Below are 18,975 nucleotides of genomic sequence, written 5' to 3'. Positions count from 1 at the left end.
TTTTTTTCTCATCTCGTCTGTAACGGTCAGGAAGTAGAATGTAAAAGCGAAGCGTTTAAATCTGGAAAGTCGATACTCAATCTCATCGGATTATAAGCGTACAGATTTGTAATTAATGTCCCTTTCGAGTCAGCTATATATCTTTATTTTTCTTCTCTCGCCGCGTTTGCTTGTCGATCGACAAGACGGCCAAAGTTTTATCGGCAAAAGGTTTCGGGGGCGTTTAATTATAAATTTAATTAACACTTCCGAAATTATTTGCGTTGCAAATTTAATGCGGAAATTTAAAAAGGTTGTTTGCCTCTGCGAAAAGTACTTCCTTCCCGCCACCGAAGCGCCAGAGTTCCGCCACCTTCCCGTCCGCAATGAGATGCGCGGGTCAGCGGTGCTCAACTCCGTCCGTCCGTCCGTCCGTACTCGCGCGACCGCGTCCATTGGCGTCGACGATGACGTTTCAGCGTTATACACATTTGCGTGCAAAACTACGATTGATAAGTCGAGTACGAGCGGAGAGGACACCTCTACACCTGTCTCGGATGGAAGCGCGACGAGTGATCGTACGACTGAAAGATGCCTGTCGTCGAGATCTTTTGGCACACAGAAACAGTAGCTGTATTAGTCACTCCCGTCAGATGCCGAGTTAACCCGTTTGATGCCCGATTTGTTGTATTCTTGCAATTCCCGCTTCTGCGCATGTACATCACGTTCCACGGAAAATGCGCGATTAATAATTAAAACGCTTAAATTAGAGCTATTGAATTTCCATTCGCAAGTTTCAACAATACGCGCGTCGCGAATGATATTTGCCTTTACAGTTCCGTGGATTAACGAGCGTGGAAAACATGCATGTGCCTCAATCATTGACGTCATTAACCTTTAGCTCAGCTGGTTTTACGTCATTAACCTGGCCGGGCTTGCACATCTGTTCGATAAATATGTATTTTATTTTCCTCGTCTTCTTCGCGTCTCCTTTCGTTTCATATTAATGGAAAAAAAAAACTGTGCTTCACGCTTGAATAAGTAATAAAAAAAAATTTATATGTCACCATGTGACAACTATTTACGTGGGCTTAGGGAGATGATAACTTGTGATAATTTGTGATGTTATACACGCAACGATGGAAGGACTTGGAAAGCGCACACCTATGCGCGACTCGGCGCGACCAGTTAAAGGTTAATGGTGAATTAACATTTCGTCGTAAACTCACCACGGCGCATAACGTGCGTGAGCGTGCGCATGAAAAAAAACGCGTCTCCCGCACCTTGCGCGAAATTCCGCGTCGCGGGGGGGCGCGCGAGGAGGAGGGAGGGCACCTGCACCACGGAAACTTACCTACGGAAGCCTCGAAAATTACCGCCTACACGTATTTACACTATCGAGCAAACAGCCTCCACTATTTACCGATTCACGGTTGAGCGACCTTCGGAGCCGTTAAAAATTCACCGCGCGCGCACACACGCGCTGCGCCGCGCTTCTGCCGCCCGCGTTCCGCGATAGGATTCCGCCTATCTATATTACGCCGCGCGCGTAAACAAAATGCCTGCGTTCGAATCGAATTGAAGAAACTGCGTTCGTTACTGCGCCTCATCGGAGGGGGAGGTCTATCGGGCTATTAATCGCGGCGCCTCGCGATTAGAGATAGAGGCGTCGACGCCAGGGCCGGGGCATTAAAACGGGGACTCTCACGCGGGGAGAAGATCGCCGCCGTGTAACGGAAGAAACGCGCGCGACTCGCGATGAAGGAAGGTACAGAAATTGCAGCCGGATACCGGTAATAGCAGCCTCCGCGGGACGTTCCTGCGCGGCGGCACAAAATATCACGCATTTTGTCGCGGGAATTCGATCGTAAATCATAGACGCGCGAACGGACGGTCGGTCGGGCGATCGACGGAGCAGCACCGCGTCGCGTCACAATCAGAACGGAGGAGGGTAGGGGGAACGGAAGAGAGGGGGGAGGGGGGAATATACAATAAGAGTCGCGGGAGACCGGACGCGCGCGCGGATCCGGTTCGTTTTTCCACGGCGCACCGCGCGCGGTTTCTGCGAAATGGAGCCGAGCCGCCGCGCCGGTCACGCCTGAGCTGCCTAACGGAGGTAGAGAGATATTGCGTTAATGCGTTCCACGTGGGGTCACCCCTCCCGGTAGCCGGTGCACCAGCGAGTACTACCGTATCCGCTTCGCGCCCGCGCGGCGGAGCCGCGCACGCACGCACGCACGCACGCACGCACACAGCTCGCCGCCGGCCGCAGTGCCTCTCATTACGAATCTTACCGCGCCCACGTAGCGGTATCACGGCTGCTACGTGTATTCCTCCGGCACGCTTCACCGAGCGTAATGGTATATACGTAGTTTACCCGAAGGATAAAAAAGAAATCCTCCTCCCCTCCTCGGAAAATTCCGACGGATGAGTGCGGTGAGCCTTGGATGCTGGTAAGAATTGACGAGTATCGCTCCGTCGTAACTGGGGATTACACGGGGAAAGGATTTCGTTGATCTACGGGTTGACATTGAGGTTTTCCCCGTCGAACGTTACAGATGTACGAGGAAAGAAAAGAAAGAAAAGGCGCGATTGGCCGCAGGCTTCATTCGTTCGCTAAAATCGAATTCGCATTATTTACACACGATAAATTATCACCGCGACGTAGTTATCGCGTGTTAGAAACGAATATCTCACTTGTCGAGCGACTGTGGTACGGTGTGCAATAATTGCGTTAATTGTTGGAAATTTTTGTGTTCTTCTCGCGTTAAACGGCAATTTATCGTGGCACACTTGCGATGCAATTCCGCGAGCGTGCAAAAATGGTCGCGGCGGGATGGCACGTAATCCGAGTCCCGGCTCCGGCGAGAAAATTGACGGATCGCGCGGCATCGTGTACGGGCGTCGTGTGACGTCAACGACACGAGAAGCGTTTCCCTCTGTTAACCCACTCGTTAACCCGTCCGCTTATCGACTTTCAATTTTACCGTCTCGAGTCTGCGGCGAGACGCTTCTTGGACCGGCTTACTAAATTCGCCATATTTGGCACGGCGACATTGATATTGACAGCGCAATACGCAATGTTGCTCTAAAAGAAAAAAAAAAAATTGCCCGTTACGTCGACTATCGAAAAATGATATCGCGTTTCTGTTATTAAAATTTTGTAAAGTAATTTTTGCCACACGGTACAGATCGAACACCGGAGATTTTAATAATTCGATAATAATCTTTATTGATTTATGAGAAAAAGAGTTAAGCAATTATTTCGCATTTCAAAAAAACCCTACATCTTTTCAAAAAAGAGATACAAGTGTATACACGGGGACTATTCTTTTTTAAAGAATTTACGCATAATAAATCGATCAATTTAAAACATCGAGAGATGCAAACAAAGATGATTCGCAGGTTTAAAGAAAAAGGCCCTGAGGCGATAAATATATTAAAATACGATTTGTATTAGCAGACTATTTGTCTTTTTCTTCTTTAATCATCAATCATTTTCTCCGACGAGCGAAAATATAATTTCTAAAAAAAAACTAAACGTTTTAGAATTTATTCTGCGTCGTCACCTCCCTGAATTTTGTAGTCGCGGGAGGCGACACGTTTTCACCAAAAGGTGGAACGCGAGAGGCGAAACAGGGTTAAAGGTGGTGGCGGTTGTTGGATTCTCCGGTGACGGAGCCGGCGCGCGGCGATTCTACCAGCGCGCGCTCGAATTGGGATGCAACGCGTGACGAGGTGAAGCTTTTTTCCCCTCCCTTCCTCCCTCTCATCCTCGCATCATCTATCTCGTCGGCACAGGGAGAGCGAAGGAGAGAGAGAGGGAGGGAGGATCGCGCTCATGCGCACCGCGTAAATGGGGCAAGCCACTCGATCGTCCACTTTAGGAACGGGGTCACGAAAATTAAATTTTCTGATTAACGACACACGCGCGCATCGGTGTGTCCCCCGTCGTCGGTCGCGCCGACGTGCAGCTTCACGACTCTCGTTTCTTTTTAATACCTCGTGTATCTTTATCCGGCGTCGACGCCCGGGATATGTCGCTGGACATGAAGCTTTTATATACCGGCGCCGCGTGCAGCGGATTCGATCGGCTTGGCAGGCGCCTACTCTCTCTCTCTCTCTCTCTCTCTCTCGCTCGCTCTCTCTCTCTGGAGAGGCGACCGACGCGAACGGGGGATCGGCGTCCAAAACATATATCGCGCGGCCGGCGATTTTGTGCATCACCTGACGAAATTAGATCACGCCTCGGATCCCGCGACGTCGACATCGCCCGGCGAGGGAGGAGAGGGGGAGCAGGGAGGCCACGCGCGATCGCGTAGTGCGCGATTTACGGACGCGCTAGCTCGCGCGCAAGCGCACGCTCCGGCCGTCCGCGTCGGTCGGTCGTGCGAGCGAGCGAGCGAGCGAACGAGCGAGAGTCCCGGGATATGACGCCATATCTCTCGTATACGCCCGATATATTACGCCTTCGATTCGTTAATCTTCTTAAGGATCGTTAACCCGCTACGCGCCAAGAATACCCGAATCGCGTCGGCGCGAAGTCTATTAGACGAGCCGGCGTGGAGTCGCGCGAGGCTTTTACTTTCGAATTCGCGTTTCCAGGGAGAGGGGGGTGGGGGGGAGTATGCAGCTTTCGATTTGGAGGAGTGTCGCGTGGGCCAAGGGTAATTTTAAATTCTGGGGAGATTTTTGCAAAACTCCCCAGCGATATGTAGCCAAATTGTTTAGCTTGAAAGCACAGATTAATGTATATATATATATATATAATTAAATTTACAATTTAGATTTCGCGAGTCTCGACGGCGTAGAGTTGAATGACGCGAGTCAGATAAAGTTTGGCGCACGTGAACGTTACGCGCGCCGATCAAAAGTTTGCGACAGATACGCACGCACACACACAAACACACACACACACACACACACAGAGACACGCACGCATATACACACGGACGCACAATGTAAGTTGCCGGACTCACCTCCTGCCCGTTCGGGGCAATGACCACGTCCACCTCGTCGAGATGCTGGCGATGCTCCGTGACCTCCGCGTGGATCTCCCTACCGTTGTACGTGAGATAAACCTTCTGACCGGGTACCAGTCTGGCGCCGGTGACGGAGCCGAAGCCCGGCCCGATGAGATCGCGGTCCGTGTACTCCTTCGGGCTCGGCGGACTGCCGCCGGTAATGTCGAAGCGCACCGAGTACAGGGTCTTCGGCGTGACGCTCTTCTGGCCCGGCGAGTCGGCGGCCTGCGGCGTCTTCACCGCGCAAATGGCGCCGCAGTAGTACTTGCCGTCCTGACCGGGAGCGCACACCCTCGTGCCGATTATGCTACGCTTCGCCAGCCGCTTGCCCGTCGACATTATTTGCAACACTTCTACCAGGCGACGCGATATCACTCGATTTCGCGCGGATCGGTAGCCTCTCCTTCTCTCTCTCTCTCTCTCTATCTAACTCTTTATCTTCGCTCGATCGCTCTCGCCGATCGTTTTCTCGCGCGGAGTCCCGTTGCGCGAGCCACTCGTTGGACGCGTGACGCGACAACGCGAAACATTCACGCGACGAAATTCCCCCTCGCCTATCCTTCACGTGCGCGCTTACGCTTTCTCGCTCTCTCGCTCGCTCGTCCACTCGACGACACTTGTTGTGTCGCGTTTCGGGACACTCTGGTCTCTCGAGCGCGGAGTCAATCAAGTTCAAAATTCGAAGCGCAAGGATAACGCGCACTGGTCCTTTGAAGGAGGGAACGAAAAAAAAAAACAGAGGGAGTCGATCCCTTTAAACACCGTCGACGGTGGTCAGCGTCGAGTCGACGCCACGCCGCCGGTCGCCACGAGCGAATTCCTAAGGAGGCTCGCTCGCTCGCTCGCTCGTTCTCTTTCTTTTTGGTTGTGTCCCAGCGCACACATACACACACACACACACACGCACACCCTAGCCCTCCTTTATCCCGCTTTAGGTCATCGTACCGACGACCGTCACAGCTTCTCTCTCTTTCTCTCTCTCTCGCGTGCCGTCGTCGTCGTCGTCGTGTACCTGCCACCGACGGCGGTGGCAGTGCTTTTAAAACTCGCGGGGGCGCGGAGGGGGGGCTACGGGCGGTGGGATTACGATCGTCGCTTAAACGGCGAGGGCGAAGGGACGCGGCGGCCTCCGCGGCCTGAACACAGAACTCAGCAGCGTATCAACAAAGCGGCGTGCACCGTCGCCCGCGTTCGTCACGCCGTCCGCATATTCGACGAGGCACTTCGTGATCGATTCGTGGCGATGCGTTGGCGTGCACACGGCTGACAGCATAATAATACGTGCGGTTAACGCGCGTGGCCGACGACGTTAGACGTTGATGGTGATGGTGGTGATGGTGGTCCGGTGCTAGACGGCTGCGGCGTCCTAGCCGGGTCGTTAGACTCGTATTACGTTCAACAGCGTTTACGATCCGCACGGGAGTAGTGGTAGCAGTAGTAATAGTAGCAGCAGCAGTAGTAGTAGTAGTAGTAATAGAAGAAGAAGAAGAAGAAGGACTCGCGGCGCCCGACATGTGACGCACAGCTGAGCGACCGGGAGGGACTGAGGACAGACTGCCAAGCGGCTTTCACTGCGCCGGCCGGCCGCCCGCCCGTCCGGGAAAAACAGCTGATAGATAACAACAAAGCCACGTGACCCGGCCTCGAGCACCGATTGGTCGCTCGCGCTGACCTACTTACTCCGATTGGCCCGCCGCCCGGACAACGAGGCGAACGGGAAAAAATCACAGGCTTAGAAGCCTTAGGCAAAGAGCGCCTGCTCGACCAGACGCTCCACTCCGTTCCCGTTCCCCCTCCCCGCGTCTCGTCCTCCCACTCTCTCCTTCTCTCTCGTGCTCCCTGCCATCCGCCCGCCCTTCCCACCCCTCATGGCCCCTCTCCCTGCCATTTCTCCCTCCTCGCGTCGTTCGTCGCCGACGGGCGTGCGCCCGATTCGGCGCGTTGGTTCCCGGCCGGTTTCCGCGAAGCGACGTCGACGTGACGCGCGGCGCGCAGGATCCCATCGCGAGAGAGAAATCGAGGAGAATGCTCTCGCGACGGCTCTCGTGGCGACGAGACGCGCGATCTCTCTCTCCCTCCTCCCTCCCCTCGTTCTCGCGGATCGACTCCGAAACGAACGATCGGCTCGAATTCATCTCGATCCACCATGGCGGCGCGATCAGCTGTTGCCGACGCTACGCACGCCCGGCGGACGTTTGTTTTTCGCCGTCAGCTGGGACGAGCCCGGCTGTGACGAAAACGACGCGAACGACCGATCGCCGTTGCGCGAGGCAAAGCTCCCTCGCTCCGCGAGACGCTCCTACCGGCCGCCTCCTCCCCGCTCCCACGCCCCGGCGATACCATACTGCGTCGTATTCCCGCGGGAAATACGCCGTATTTCGGCGAAAGTCCGCCACGGGGGATCACCTGGCCGCGCATCGGCCGCCCGGCTCGCCTCGGCCGCGTTCCGCCTCGCGTTTTCGCAGAGCGGAGCCGCGCTTTCCGCTTCAGCTGTCAGTGCTTGTCGGCCATTCCGCGTCAGCTGAGTCGGCCCGGTGACGACACGCGGGCGAGTGGAGGGTCTGCGCGTACCAGGATGCGCCGTGCGCCGCCGCCCGGCGACCGACTGGGCGGAGTGCGCCGCCGTTTCGACCGCGGTAGACATTTGCAAAGCTTTGGCGAGCGACGTAATGGATTCGGCACGAGGGATATCGGGCGGCATTGCCTCGCGTTGTCCTTGCGTTGTAATGTCGTATTCTCTTTCTTTGCCGTTCGCAAGGCGTGCCGCGGAATGTCGGAATGGCCGAGTAACGCCGAGTCGGTAGTACTCGCTGCGCGGCGCATGCGAGGGAAGGAAAAGGAAGACGCGGCGATGGTGGAGGAGGAGGAGGAGGAGGAGGAGGAGGACGCGCGCGTCAGCTGTGAGGGCGCCAGTGATGAAACGCGAGAAAAAGAGTGGATGGTCTACGAGAGCGGCCGGGTCGTCTACGACGACGCGCGTTCGACGAATGTGCCTTTTCCTTGACGCATCGACCCCCCCGATGCCCGGACGGACGCGCACGTCCGTCGTGCGTGAACCCCCCCTCGAAGGGGTTCCGATTCGTTAATTGTCTCTGCCGATCCGACCTGGCGATGGACTCGCGAAGGTGCGGGACGATCGGTCCGCTTTGCCGGACGCGCGATCGTTATGGCGGCGGCGCGCGGAGGACGCGCGATGAAAATGGCCGGAAGATGTTGCGAGGGGGACGAGCGGACGTGGGGGGCAGGAACGGAGAGGCGGAAAAGGGGGAGGAGGGGGAGGAGGGAAGGCGGACCCGGCAAAATAGAAGGCAACGGTCCACGGCGGTTCCCAGCGGCGTGCAGCCTATCCTAGATTTATTTCCGTGGAAACGTTGCTCAATGTACGCGTCTCGTTTGGTTTACCGCTCGCGGTTACCGCTGATCCTCGTTACGAGTACGGAGAAAGGATAATGAGCGACCCCGTCCGTGCCCGAAATCCCCGGTGACTCGCTCCATCTCTCTTTCTCCCTCTTGTCTCGCTCGTTAACTCGCCGCTATATCCATTACATCTCGATACCCGCGGCTCTTTAGCGAACGATTAATTCAGGTCTGTCGTCGTGCCCCCGTCTGTCGTGCCGGACAACGTCTGGACGTCGAAATTCCGAGGTGGCGGACGTTAAAGGGGCGACGGTTTGTCAGCGGGATTCGGACAGAGTGTTCCGGTAGATTGACGTCAGCCGTGTCCGCATTAAGCCCCAACAGAATCCGTGCTGAATCTGCCATTTCGTAACCATTTAAGTGATACATTCCCTTTAAATAGTTACGAAATGGCAGATCCCGGCTTGATTGCTGCATTCGAACTGCCATCACGTTCCGCTAATGAATTCCATTATATTTCTGCTAATATTCTGCTGAGGAAATTTATAGCAGATATCTTATGTAAAATTTGTTTCCACAGATTGGACTGTCTAGCCTTAATTTTCTTTCTAATAAAATTCCAAGTGTATTTATTTGCGCAAATGCGATGTCTGGCGCAAATGTATGTGTTGACGCTGTTAATGATAATACGTCATTTTGTTGTATGTCTATAATCTATATTCTTCAAAAAATCCCCGCGGGACTATTACCTATTTATGATTTATTTCATAAAATTTGTTAATAAGCTAATTTTTTTATCGAGCTAACTCGAATATCATTACAAGCGCAAACAAATACAACTAACTGGCAGAAGTGGAGTCAAGATTCAATTTTTGTTCCAATCATCGTCGTAATTCCATTCCCGATGTGGCGCAAATCGCGTGCTCGACAAACAACCGCGAGAAAACAACTATTGTGCTGTAACGCATACCTGGAAAATTATTTAATTGAAATGTTAAACTTCCCTCTCCTCCACGCCTTCTTCCCTTTTCCCCTCCAAATTGAGGATTCATAATGAAAAAGCGAGACGAAAACAACAACGCGCAATAACTTTACGTATACATTTTTCATCCTCGTGTGTATCCCAAAAGTTTGATGCGTGCGCAATGTCGCCGTGCACTCTACAGCGGGAAAACTAGAGGAAAGTTCGCACTGTTACGTCTCGGACTAAAGGGCGAATGTTTTTCTTCTGCAGCGGAGAATCGCAGGGCGGGGGGGCCTTATCTGGCACGGTCGTTCCTTTCGGTTTGCGGTAGAGGCACTTTTTCCTCGAAAACGTCCCGTTTTACGATCGGACATGCCATTGTCTACGCTCGGCGAGCGTGCTCTTTGACGTTCTTACAAAATTTGTATAGAAATATGAAAGGTACCTTCCAATTTTTTCCCCGAACACTGAATTGTAGACAAAAAATTTGAAAATTGTATGAAAAGAGACGAAGAAACCCGGTTAAAAGTATTTTTCTCGCGGGTGATAAATATCTCCGCAGATAAAAAAATACATAATACGTCAGGTAATAAATAAATGTACACCACTTTCAAAATTCCGAAAATTATTCCGAAAGAACAAAGAAAGGTACAGGCCGGTTAAAAACTTTTTTTTGTTGATGATAAAACTGCGCGTATATAATAAATAAATGTATACCATTTTCAAAATTCCGATTATCTCGGTTCTGATAATTGGCCCCGACTTTTTTCCCAAAGCAATATCACGAGTCTTTTTTAAATTCTTGGAAAGCGAACGACACACGAGCAGGATAATACGATACGCGGTGGTGTGACGCGTCCTAATATACACGATTCGTCATCCGCACGCTTGGTATACGCGGTTAAGATAAGATTACGAGTCCAGTACGCGACAGTTTCGTGCTCGGTAAAGACGATCGGGGCGACGATTCGTATCGGATCCGTCGCGAAAACGTTTGGGAGCGATAATGTCGGACGGCAAGACCGTCGAATTCGGCTCGTCTACGTGCATCATTCCGTGCGCTTCATCCTGATGACGCGCCAGGCTACCTGGGCCCTCGTCCTAATCACGATAGGCGCCGCCGCCTCGGGATGGTGCCCGTCGACGTTGTGCGTGTGCGATACCTGGTACGAGTTGCAGCACGTCTCGTGCACCGGACGCCATCTTTATAGCATTCATACAGGTGCGCCGAGTATCGTGCAAGCCCTGGATCTGTCGAATAATTCGATATCCATTTTAAATAATAACGAACTGGCTGTGAGTATCGTGAAAAAAAGTTAAGTAACTCGTCTTTTTTCACCTTTTGATTATCTTGACAAATTTCTTCATTTCCAGTACAGGGTTTTTTTGTTTTGTCGCAGAATTCCTAATATAAACAAATGTTAAGAAATAGATTTTTTAATTGAAGAAAATATATACATTTTTAAAATTATTATCAATATTGAAACGGTAAAGCATTAGAATATCTTAAAGTATTTTTCAGAACTTTTTCAGATTTTTATACTGTGCACTTTTTACTATAAATTAATAATATAGGTCATATCGTCACTTTTTCTCTATATTTGTATTGAATTTAATCGGTGCGAAACACGTCCGTACACAGAAAAAAAGTAATATAACCAATAACATATGTAATTATGGACTGCCAATTACATAAAATACTCAATACAATAATACTTATTGTTAATGCAAGTACAATGTTGATACTGCAATAGCATATGTTATTGTATTGTGTATATCTGTGTAATTGACAGCCCGCAATTACGTATCTTATTGGATATATTACTTTTTTTTTCAGTGTACGCGCTCGCGCCCGAAAAAAAAAAACGATTTTGCTTTCAAAGAAAACTGAGGTTTTACTGATATCATAAATTATTTAAAAGATCCGTTCAACCCTATTTACAAAGAATTTTGTAGATTGATCGAATCGAAGCGTCTTATTGAACCTAACGAAGCGAGAACCATTTAATCTTCAAGTCAAATCTTAAGTCTTTGAAAACTAAGCTAGAAGTTACTTTTTAAAAGCATCTTGACGAAAAGTTTAAATGCAAATGTTTGCTTTGAAAAATCTGAAAAAGTCAATGTTTAGATTGGCCATATTGAATTGACAATTTTTAATTTTTAAATTCTGTCTTTTGATTTGCAATCAGTGACCTGACAAATTTTTAGGTATACAAAGTTTCAAAAAAAAAAGGTCTTAAATATTAGACTCAAAAATTAGTAACACAAAAAGTTAATGAGAAATATGCCTGGCTCGAGTGCATTTTACAATTAGACGTACGTACATAATATATACCGCAAAATTAATTTCGCGTCGTATGTTTATATATCTGACTATGAGATTTATTCAGGGTTGAGAAGTAACGTGTTACTTGTAAACGCCGTTACCGTTACCGTTATAACTTCTTTCTGGCTATGATCGTTACTCTGTTCTGTCTGTAACGGTAATGTCGTTACCTTTTTGCAATAACGATAACCAATTTTATCGTGACTTTTATCGTTACTTTATAAACGTGCAATACGTGTGTATGAATTGCGTTGCAATTAATCGAAACCATTACAGATTTCGTATTAAACTGATCAAATAATGACATAAATAATTAGGTTTTATTCTAGAAAAGAAGACATGCAAATTGGTAAGAAAGAGTAACGATAATAAATAACGAATAATTTTTTTTTTTTAAATAACGGGTAACATGTTACTTTTATACAGTAACGTTTCAAACTCTGGACTTATTATATCTTTAATAACTTGTATTCTTAAAGTTTTTGAATGTGCTGAGGGATAATTTGTTTAGAAAATTCACTCTTATTATAATTCCTCGAAATATATTTTGAACTTTTTATCAAGATGGTTTTAAAAAGTAACTTTTAGTTTAGTTTTCAAAGAAAAAACTAAGGTTTTACTGAGATTTCTTTGACCATAAATTATCTAAGGGACCCGATAGTTAAAATTTCGATAATGATAAAAAAACATGTTTTATTCTCGACTTTAACAAACAGTAAAACTATTTAATGATAAGGATCGCTTTCTATTTTAACATAAATTTGACATAAATATAGAGGAAAAATAGTAATATGCCCCTTACATATTATTCATAATAATCTCTGTTACTAAGTAACGTATTCTCTAGGGATTATTTATGGAATTATTTGCTTATTTATACAATGGCATAAATTGCATAATATGTAATACCTAATACACAATAGTTACCAATTGTTACAATTTGTATATTTACATTTAAACATTTAGAATTTTTTTCAAAGTATATTTATCGTCAAAAAGTGTATAAAATATTTAAAAAAATTATTCGATTATTATACAAGTTCAGATGACCATTATTTCAAAAATAGTCACATAATTCTAGCCAAATTGCTAGTCCTTTTTTACGTGTATGCGGTATATATAATTCATGCAAATACACTATTTTTTTACATTACATACTAATAAAAATAACAAATTTCTTTTGTAGTATAATATTTAGGCAATTTATCTCATTCTGTCCATTGTTTACGAAATAGACATATGGCATTTTCTCGACTGTCATTCCGTATACAACTAAAATTTCAGATAAGTTAATCCTGAGATACCTTACGTTCACGCATAACACATTTTCTGCTTATTTTAGGAAGCAGGATTGACAAGACTCAAATACCTCAACCTATCCATAAATGCAATCAGCGAAATTGGCCTAAATGCTTTTAATGGATTATCTGAGTTGACGGTTTTGGATCTATCCCAAAATCACCTTTACTACCTTTTGTCGGATACTTTCATGCCGACAAAGAGTTTACGAATTCTACGATTGTCCAAAAATAATTTTAATTCTCATGTACCAAAACTGGAGTGTCCCTGGCTCACGGTAATAGTGAAAATATTAATTAAGATATTTTCTATAATATAATCAATAATGTATTTATATCACTATGTATTTACCTAGTGATACATTGATATAACATAAATATGGCTTAATGTTTTGCGGAAATATTTGCTACAAAAACATTACTTCGACGTTAATAAAATTGTAATATTTATTCTTACTTCTTAATTTAATCGCGTGAATAAACGAAACCTTCACACACACACACACATATTTGATTAAAAAATTATTTCACTTAGGAATTAACTCTGGATTCGTGTCGAATTAGCCATGTGCCGGTGGACATGTTCAATGGACTTTTGCATCTTCGTACCCTTGATCTTTCAAATAATTTGATGATTCAATTGGACAGCGCTGTCTTTAAAACATTGAAATTTTTAAGAATATTATCAATAGAAAGGTAAGACAACAATAAAGAAATTTATCGTACAATTTAGCTAAATTTCAACTTTTATATTCGAGGGTGAAGTTAATATTTATCTGCACTTTTTATTATAATATTTTTTATAATATAAGTTTGCATGTAAAAATTTTAATTTAAAGTGCGAGGGAAGAGATATAAATATTGACTCACTCTCACATAATTTTATATATGTAAAACATAACATCGTGCGCGCTTTGCACGCGCCATTTAGCCTTAAAATTATTAAATATAAATATAAAAGAGTGGAGGAGTTATAAACCATCATATGGTTTTATTTAAAAGTTTAGTTCTCTTACAACATATTAGTTTAGATATTCTTAAAATTCAACACAAAATATATGAAATATCGTGAATTCCTATACCCCACATTTAGTCCATAACCGCTTTCTCTTCTTTAATTCAACACATGAACCCCCTGCTTGAAAAAATTTTATATTTTGTTAATGCATAAATATTTGTGTGCATGAATACTTTGGACTAAAACGAATACTTCCAGAATTCGATTTTTAATAAGTTATATTTTTCTTCTGTCATTGTTCTTAGACATTGCTCTCGCATTATGATACAAAACATACAAAAACAGTAGTGGTTAAAAGTTTTCCATTATACGTATTTATGTTTGCGCTGCAATTTAATAAGTCATGAAATAATTTACAGGAAAAATAGTGTACTAATGAAATAATATTATAATTAATGTCTTTGTAATTAAAGCGAAGAAATAAATATAAATATCCCACCGAGTCATTCGTATGTATATGTGGATAGAAAATCTTAGGACATCACTTATGACTTATAAAACAGAATTTCGACTTTTCGAGTCTACTTGAAAAACAAATTCATGTTTAATAAACAAAAAACTTTCAAAATAACTATTCACACTCATATTTAAAAAATAATATTGATCAGAATTATTTATATTAAAAAGTATATTATATATGTATGTTATATTGTTAAATAAAAACATTGATGTAATTAATATTAATGTAATTTTATTATAAAAAAGAAAAAACACCTAAAAAAGCTTTTAACAATCTGGGATCTCTTCTGGAATCTTTTCTTTTTTATAATGATTGAGAAGTATTCTTGTAGTAATTCTATCTAGAAAAATAGACAGTAAATCATAATAATTTAATAATGTATAATATTTAATTAATTTTCTAAATAATTCATCAAAATGTCACAACTGTCAAATTGTCACATATAGTGTTAATTATAATACATCTCAATGTATTATTAATTGTTAGACAGGTGACATTTACTGTGCAGCAGCAATGTGAAGCTAATTAATCCATTTTTTAAGAAAGAGAGCGAGAGAGAGAGAGAGAGAGAGAGAGAGAGAGAGAAATTATAAATTTAATTTTAAGATTTTTTTGACTAAAGTTTGTTTGCACCAATGTGCTTATCTTTAAACTCGGTTTAACTTATTTTTTAATTTTTTTTATTTTAAGAATTAAAATAAGGATAGAAATTAAATAAAATTACATCAATGTAAACGGGCTGTAACATATCTTACTGTTCAATATGTTTATACGCAATGTATGCTTATTTATATAAAGTAAAGAAAAAATAATTAAATGTTTATTTATATTTACTTGCAAGATAACAATTTATGATACCTTAAAACAAAAATATTTTTATAGTGTTCCATTTTTTCTTTTTCAGAAATCCTTGGTCCTGTGACAAACTCACGCATAATTTGCAGACATATTTGATTCGCAGGAATATACAATATCATGCAGTATGCGTAGCCAAAAGTGAGGAACCAAAAAAATTTGAAAAAATGATCCTCTACGATCCACGGAATCAATATGAGAAGCGTCGACCTTTAATAACTTCAAGCTCGAACATTAAGAAAAACGTGACGAAGAAACATCCTGTATCTACAACGATACATGAAAGCACAGTCGCTCGTGTTAATGCGACCGACGATACGAACTTCACGAAAACATTGAAATCTGTATTGCCATATTGGTTCTTCGCGTTCGGATTTTTGCTCGGTGCAGCGTGCGGCATATTCACTTGTTACATTTGGCTTACAACGGAGATATCTTGTTGCCACAGATGTTGTCGCAGACATACTGATAATGATCCTCAAAGAATTTCATTGCTGCAGAATCTATGGCAGTTTGAAGATTCTGGTCTCAATGATAGTTCGATATCTTGTCCTGATACTCCACCTCCGCCGTATCGTGAAGTCATGCTGCGACCGTCACTTTATCGTAATGCATCGGTTACAACAAACAATGTTACCACAAATAATACGGTACATACTTAACGTTCTAAAGGTAAGATATTATATCATTGTGACAATTGACTTTGAAATTTAATGCACGGATAAGCATGCTGCATGTCGGCAAGGCCTTATTGTATTGTTTAAGAAATATTAATATTATGCGAAGTACGAAAGATAAAATGGCATTGTTATTTCATATTTATTCACTGCATATTTATAATAAAATTACTTTGTACTGAGAAAACTTTGATGCATATCATTTTACTAAAATATTATAAGTAAACGTTTTAAAGTATGAGAAGAAATTTTGTATGACAATAATTATTTTAATATTTAAACAATAGATTGTTTTAACATTCGAAAGCCGAAAGGCGTATTCAAAACTTTCTGAATTGTAGGTAAGTATATTTTTTAAGTACGATTCTTAATTTTAAATGTCAAAAGTCACTTGATAAATTTTTATTCAACATGTAGATTTGGTTTGTAAAATGTTCTACATTGCAAATCATGATTTTTTTTCATTACTACGAAAGAGAAATAATTCGGATTGTTTTATACAATCCATGCATAAATCAATAGGTTAATAAAAAAGAATTCGAATTATAGAAAATCTTTTTTTATTTATAAAATAATTCATTCACTAACAATAAAAAAATTAAAATATGATATATCTCGTCTTCTCAATAATATCAACGATGGCAGAATTATGTATAATGTACATTTTATACATTCTTAATCAATACCTATAACACTGCAATGATAGTAGTTGATACTACTAAATAACAATTTTTTAAAATTTTTTGTTATATCACGCATATATATAAAATATTATAGGCACATAATATGTTATGTATGTACAATATGTATAATACAACGTATAATTTCAATAATTATTTTCGTTTGAACACAATAGTGCTAGGAGCAGAATTGTGATTATGTGAAATTCCGAGTCATTGCAGCGTAACCTCGTCAAGCCTCATATTGTTTTCATCTACGCTTTGGGCAGTATTTAAAGTGACGGTTTTACCGCCAATTGCGGCAATTATGTTTTCCAATACTTCGTGATTGTACCTCGTACCGCGAATATTACTAATCACGCTCGCCTCTTGGGTGAAGTTGGTCGATACTAATCCAGCGGGCAAACTCATTTTGATCTCCTCTACAATACAGTTTTGCACTTCCAAGCTCAAATTCAGATGATATATTTTACCATCGTGGGCAGGGAATTCAAGCGTGCGGGTGACTGTAAACTTTGGCGTTTTGCCGAAAACCCAGTCCCAGGAACGGAATTCGTCAATGAACTTATCAATTCCTACACAATATCAATTTACAAATACATTCTAAATTTGTTATCAACTAATTATAGCTACATATATATAGTAATTTCCATTTGATAACAAGGTATATAAAGATTGTTCCAAATTCAATCCTATCTTCCGCTACCAAAACATGTTTTTCAAACAATAAATGTTGTTTTTCTTACGTACCAGGGAACCAACCTTCACTTGGGTTGATAAACTTGAACCCCTTTTGCTGTTGCACCAGATCATATCTTCCGTCTTCAAGAACGAGGGCTTCCGTTCGCAGATATTCCCAGCCAATAGCAGATAAGAGTTTATCCATTTGGATATTCTGGTTTATATCCGACAAGTTTGTTATTGGAGAGCGTGTAGAAGTTGTTGCATTTGTAACAATAGCATTCTGAAAGTGCATTTACACATTATTTCCTTACTTCTTTTTCATGTATAAATCATGAAATTATCTTAAACAAAGAGTGCAATGTTGACGCACTGCTGATTGTTGTTTTAAAAAAACCATTGACACGTGTACACATATTTTATGAGAAAATGCGCGCGAGTATGCGCCAAACAATATGGAAAAGGCTCTTACCTCTTTTCTTTCAAGAATCGAACTTAGGTTGTCTTTGTTCACATTGACCAACAGTGTACAATGATGATAAGAGTTTGGCCTTCCCAATTTTGCAGCTGTTCCAGATATCTGTATCGGAGTGGTTGAAAAATTTGAACTTAAGATAATAAATCTATTCGTAGTTTTAAAAGAGTCTCGAACAAGATATCGTTTCACAATCCATTGCTATAAAAATATATTTTTTACCACGTACGCCAGACGGTTACGTCATTCGCGTTGAAACGTTTTGTCGCTCAATGTGTTACATAACATATATCGACCGTGCGAATTATATTACATATGGTCGTCGAACAATTAAATATATTTTACAAGACGTAAGTAAAACGATCTTTTGTAAATATATACGTTGCATCGAGGGGGATACCTTGCAGTCTTCGTTGACTAGAATATCTTCGCGTTTGTTGATGACGCTCTTCACGGCCCATTGGCGAAACAGGGCGTTTGTGATGATGTTTAGATTGTACCTTCGATTGTATCTCTCGCGCGCGGTGAAGAAGGTCAGGTTGAGATTGCCATTGTCGTGGTAAACGGTACCGCCGCCGCTGTTACGGCGCGCCAGCGCGACGCCCGCCTTCTCGGCCGCCTGAACATTGCACTCGAGCCAGGGATTCTGGTGGCGGCCGATCACCACGCACGGATCGTTCCTCCAGAAGAGCAGAACGTGATGCTTGGAGAAGTCGAAGTTGTGGTACAGCCAGTGCTCCAGCGCCAGATTGACGAACACATCCGTGGATTGCGAGACGAATACTGACTTCTCGATGGAGCTGCCGTCGTCTCGTGCGCTGCTGGTCGACGCATACCTGACGACGGTTCGCCGGGCACCGTCGAGAGACGCGCGGTGCCTGGTGGCGGCAAGCAGTCTAGCGGACAGGGACATCGCGTGTCGCGCGTTAAAATCAAGTGGAATACTCTGCGCTAGCAAAGAACGGTCAATGATGGACTACCTGATCTGTCTACCGTCACCGTGACGCCAAGTCACACGTGCGCATATATGTATGATATATATATATGTATATCTCAGTCTTGGACCACGAGGCTCCCCGAATTGTTACCTCGTGTGGGATCAGACTTTACTCACAAACAGTCAATCTCTCTCTCTCTCTCTCTCTCTCTCTTTCTTTCTCTCTTGATGAGACGGAGAGCGG

At 43.7% G+C, this 18,975-nt stretch overlaps 3 protein-coding genes across 3 annotated transcripts in view; 1 reads left to right on the top strand and 2 right to left on the bottom strand.

The window, feature by feature from the left end:
* The window catches only part of LOC105832485 (zinc finger protein 395), an 81,352-nt gene extending 75,990 nt beyond the window's left edge, over positions 1-5,362 (bottom strand). Inside the window, exon 1 of the mRNA XM_012673469.2 lies at positions 4,959-5,362. Coding sequence (XP_012528923.1) covers positions 4,959-5,342 — 384 coding nt within the window. The 5' untranslated portion in view covers positions 5,343-5,362. The remainder of the gene's footprint in view (positions 1-4,958) is intronic.
* Positions 5,363-7,698: 2,336 nt separating this feature from the next.
* LOC105832487 (amphoterin-induced protein 2) lies at positions 7,699-16,146 on the top strand. The gene is made up of 4 exons (XM_012673472.3): positions 7,699-10,620; positions 12,993-13,226; positions 13,484-13,644; positions 15,331-16,146. The coding sequence occupies exons 1-4, from the start codon at positions 10,396-10,398 to the stop codon at positions 15,941-15,943; spliced, it is 1,233 nt and encodes a 410-aa protein (XP_012528926.1). The 5' UTR covers positions 7,699-10,395; the 3' UTR covers positions 15,944-16,146.
* A 355-nt stretch (positions 16,147-16,501) lies between these two features.
* On the bottom strand, positions 16,502-18,975 carry LOC105832486 (lipoyltransferase 1, mitochondrial). Its single transcript, XM_012673471.3, has 4 exons — positions 18,195-18,975; positions 17,792-17,899; positions 17,389-17,602; positions 16,502-17,213 (listed from the first exon to the last, which is right to left on the bottom strand). Exons 1-4 carry the CDS (start codon positions 18,705-18,707, stop codon positions 16,852-16,854), a joined length of 1,197 nt encoding a protein of 398 aa, XP_012528925.1. The 5' UTR covers positions 18,708-18,975; the 3' UTR covers positions 16,502-16,851.

Source organism: Monomorium pharaonis, chromosome 2 (genome assembly GCF_013373865.1).
Source record: "Monomorium pharaonis isolate MP-MQ-018 chromosome 2, ASM1337386v2, whole genome shotgun sequence".
In the NCBI taxonomy this organism is placed as follows: Eukaryota; Metazoa; Arthropoda; class Insecta; order Hymenoptera; family Formicidae; genus Monomorium; species Monomorium pharaonis.
Note: the sequence above shows the minus strand (reverse complement) of the source record. Positions and strands in the feature narration are given on the sequence as shown.

Coding starts and splice junctions, on each gene's coding strand:
- LOC105832487 (XM_012673472.3), top strand. CDS start 10,396: ATGACGCGCCAGGCTACCTGGGCCCTCGTCCTAATCACGATAGGCGCC. Junction 10,621..12,992: donor TAAATAATAACGAACTGGCT/GTGAGTATCGTG, acceptor TGCTTATTTTAG/GAAGCAGGATTGACAAGACT. Junction 13,645..15,330: donor AGAATATTATCAATAGAAAG/GTAAGACAACAA, acceptor TTTCTTTTTCAG/AAATCCTTGGTCCTGTGACA.
- LOC105832486 (XM_012673471.3), bottom strand. CDS start 18,707: ATGTCCCTGTCCGCTAGACTGCTTGCCGCCACCAGGCACCGCGCGTCT. Junction 17,900..18,194: donor TAGTCAACGAAGACTGCAAG/GTATCCCCCTCG, acceptor ACTCCGATACAG/ATATCTGGAACAGCTGCAAA. Junction 17,603..17,791: donor CGATTCTTGAAAGAAAAGAG/GTAAGAGCCTTT, acceptor ATGCACTTTCAG/AATGCTATTGTTACAAATGC.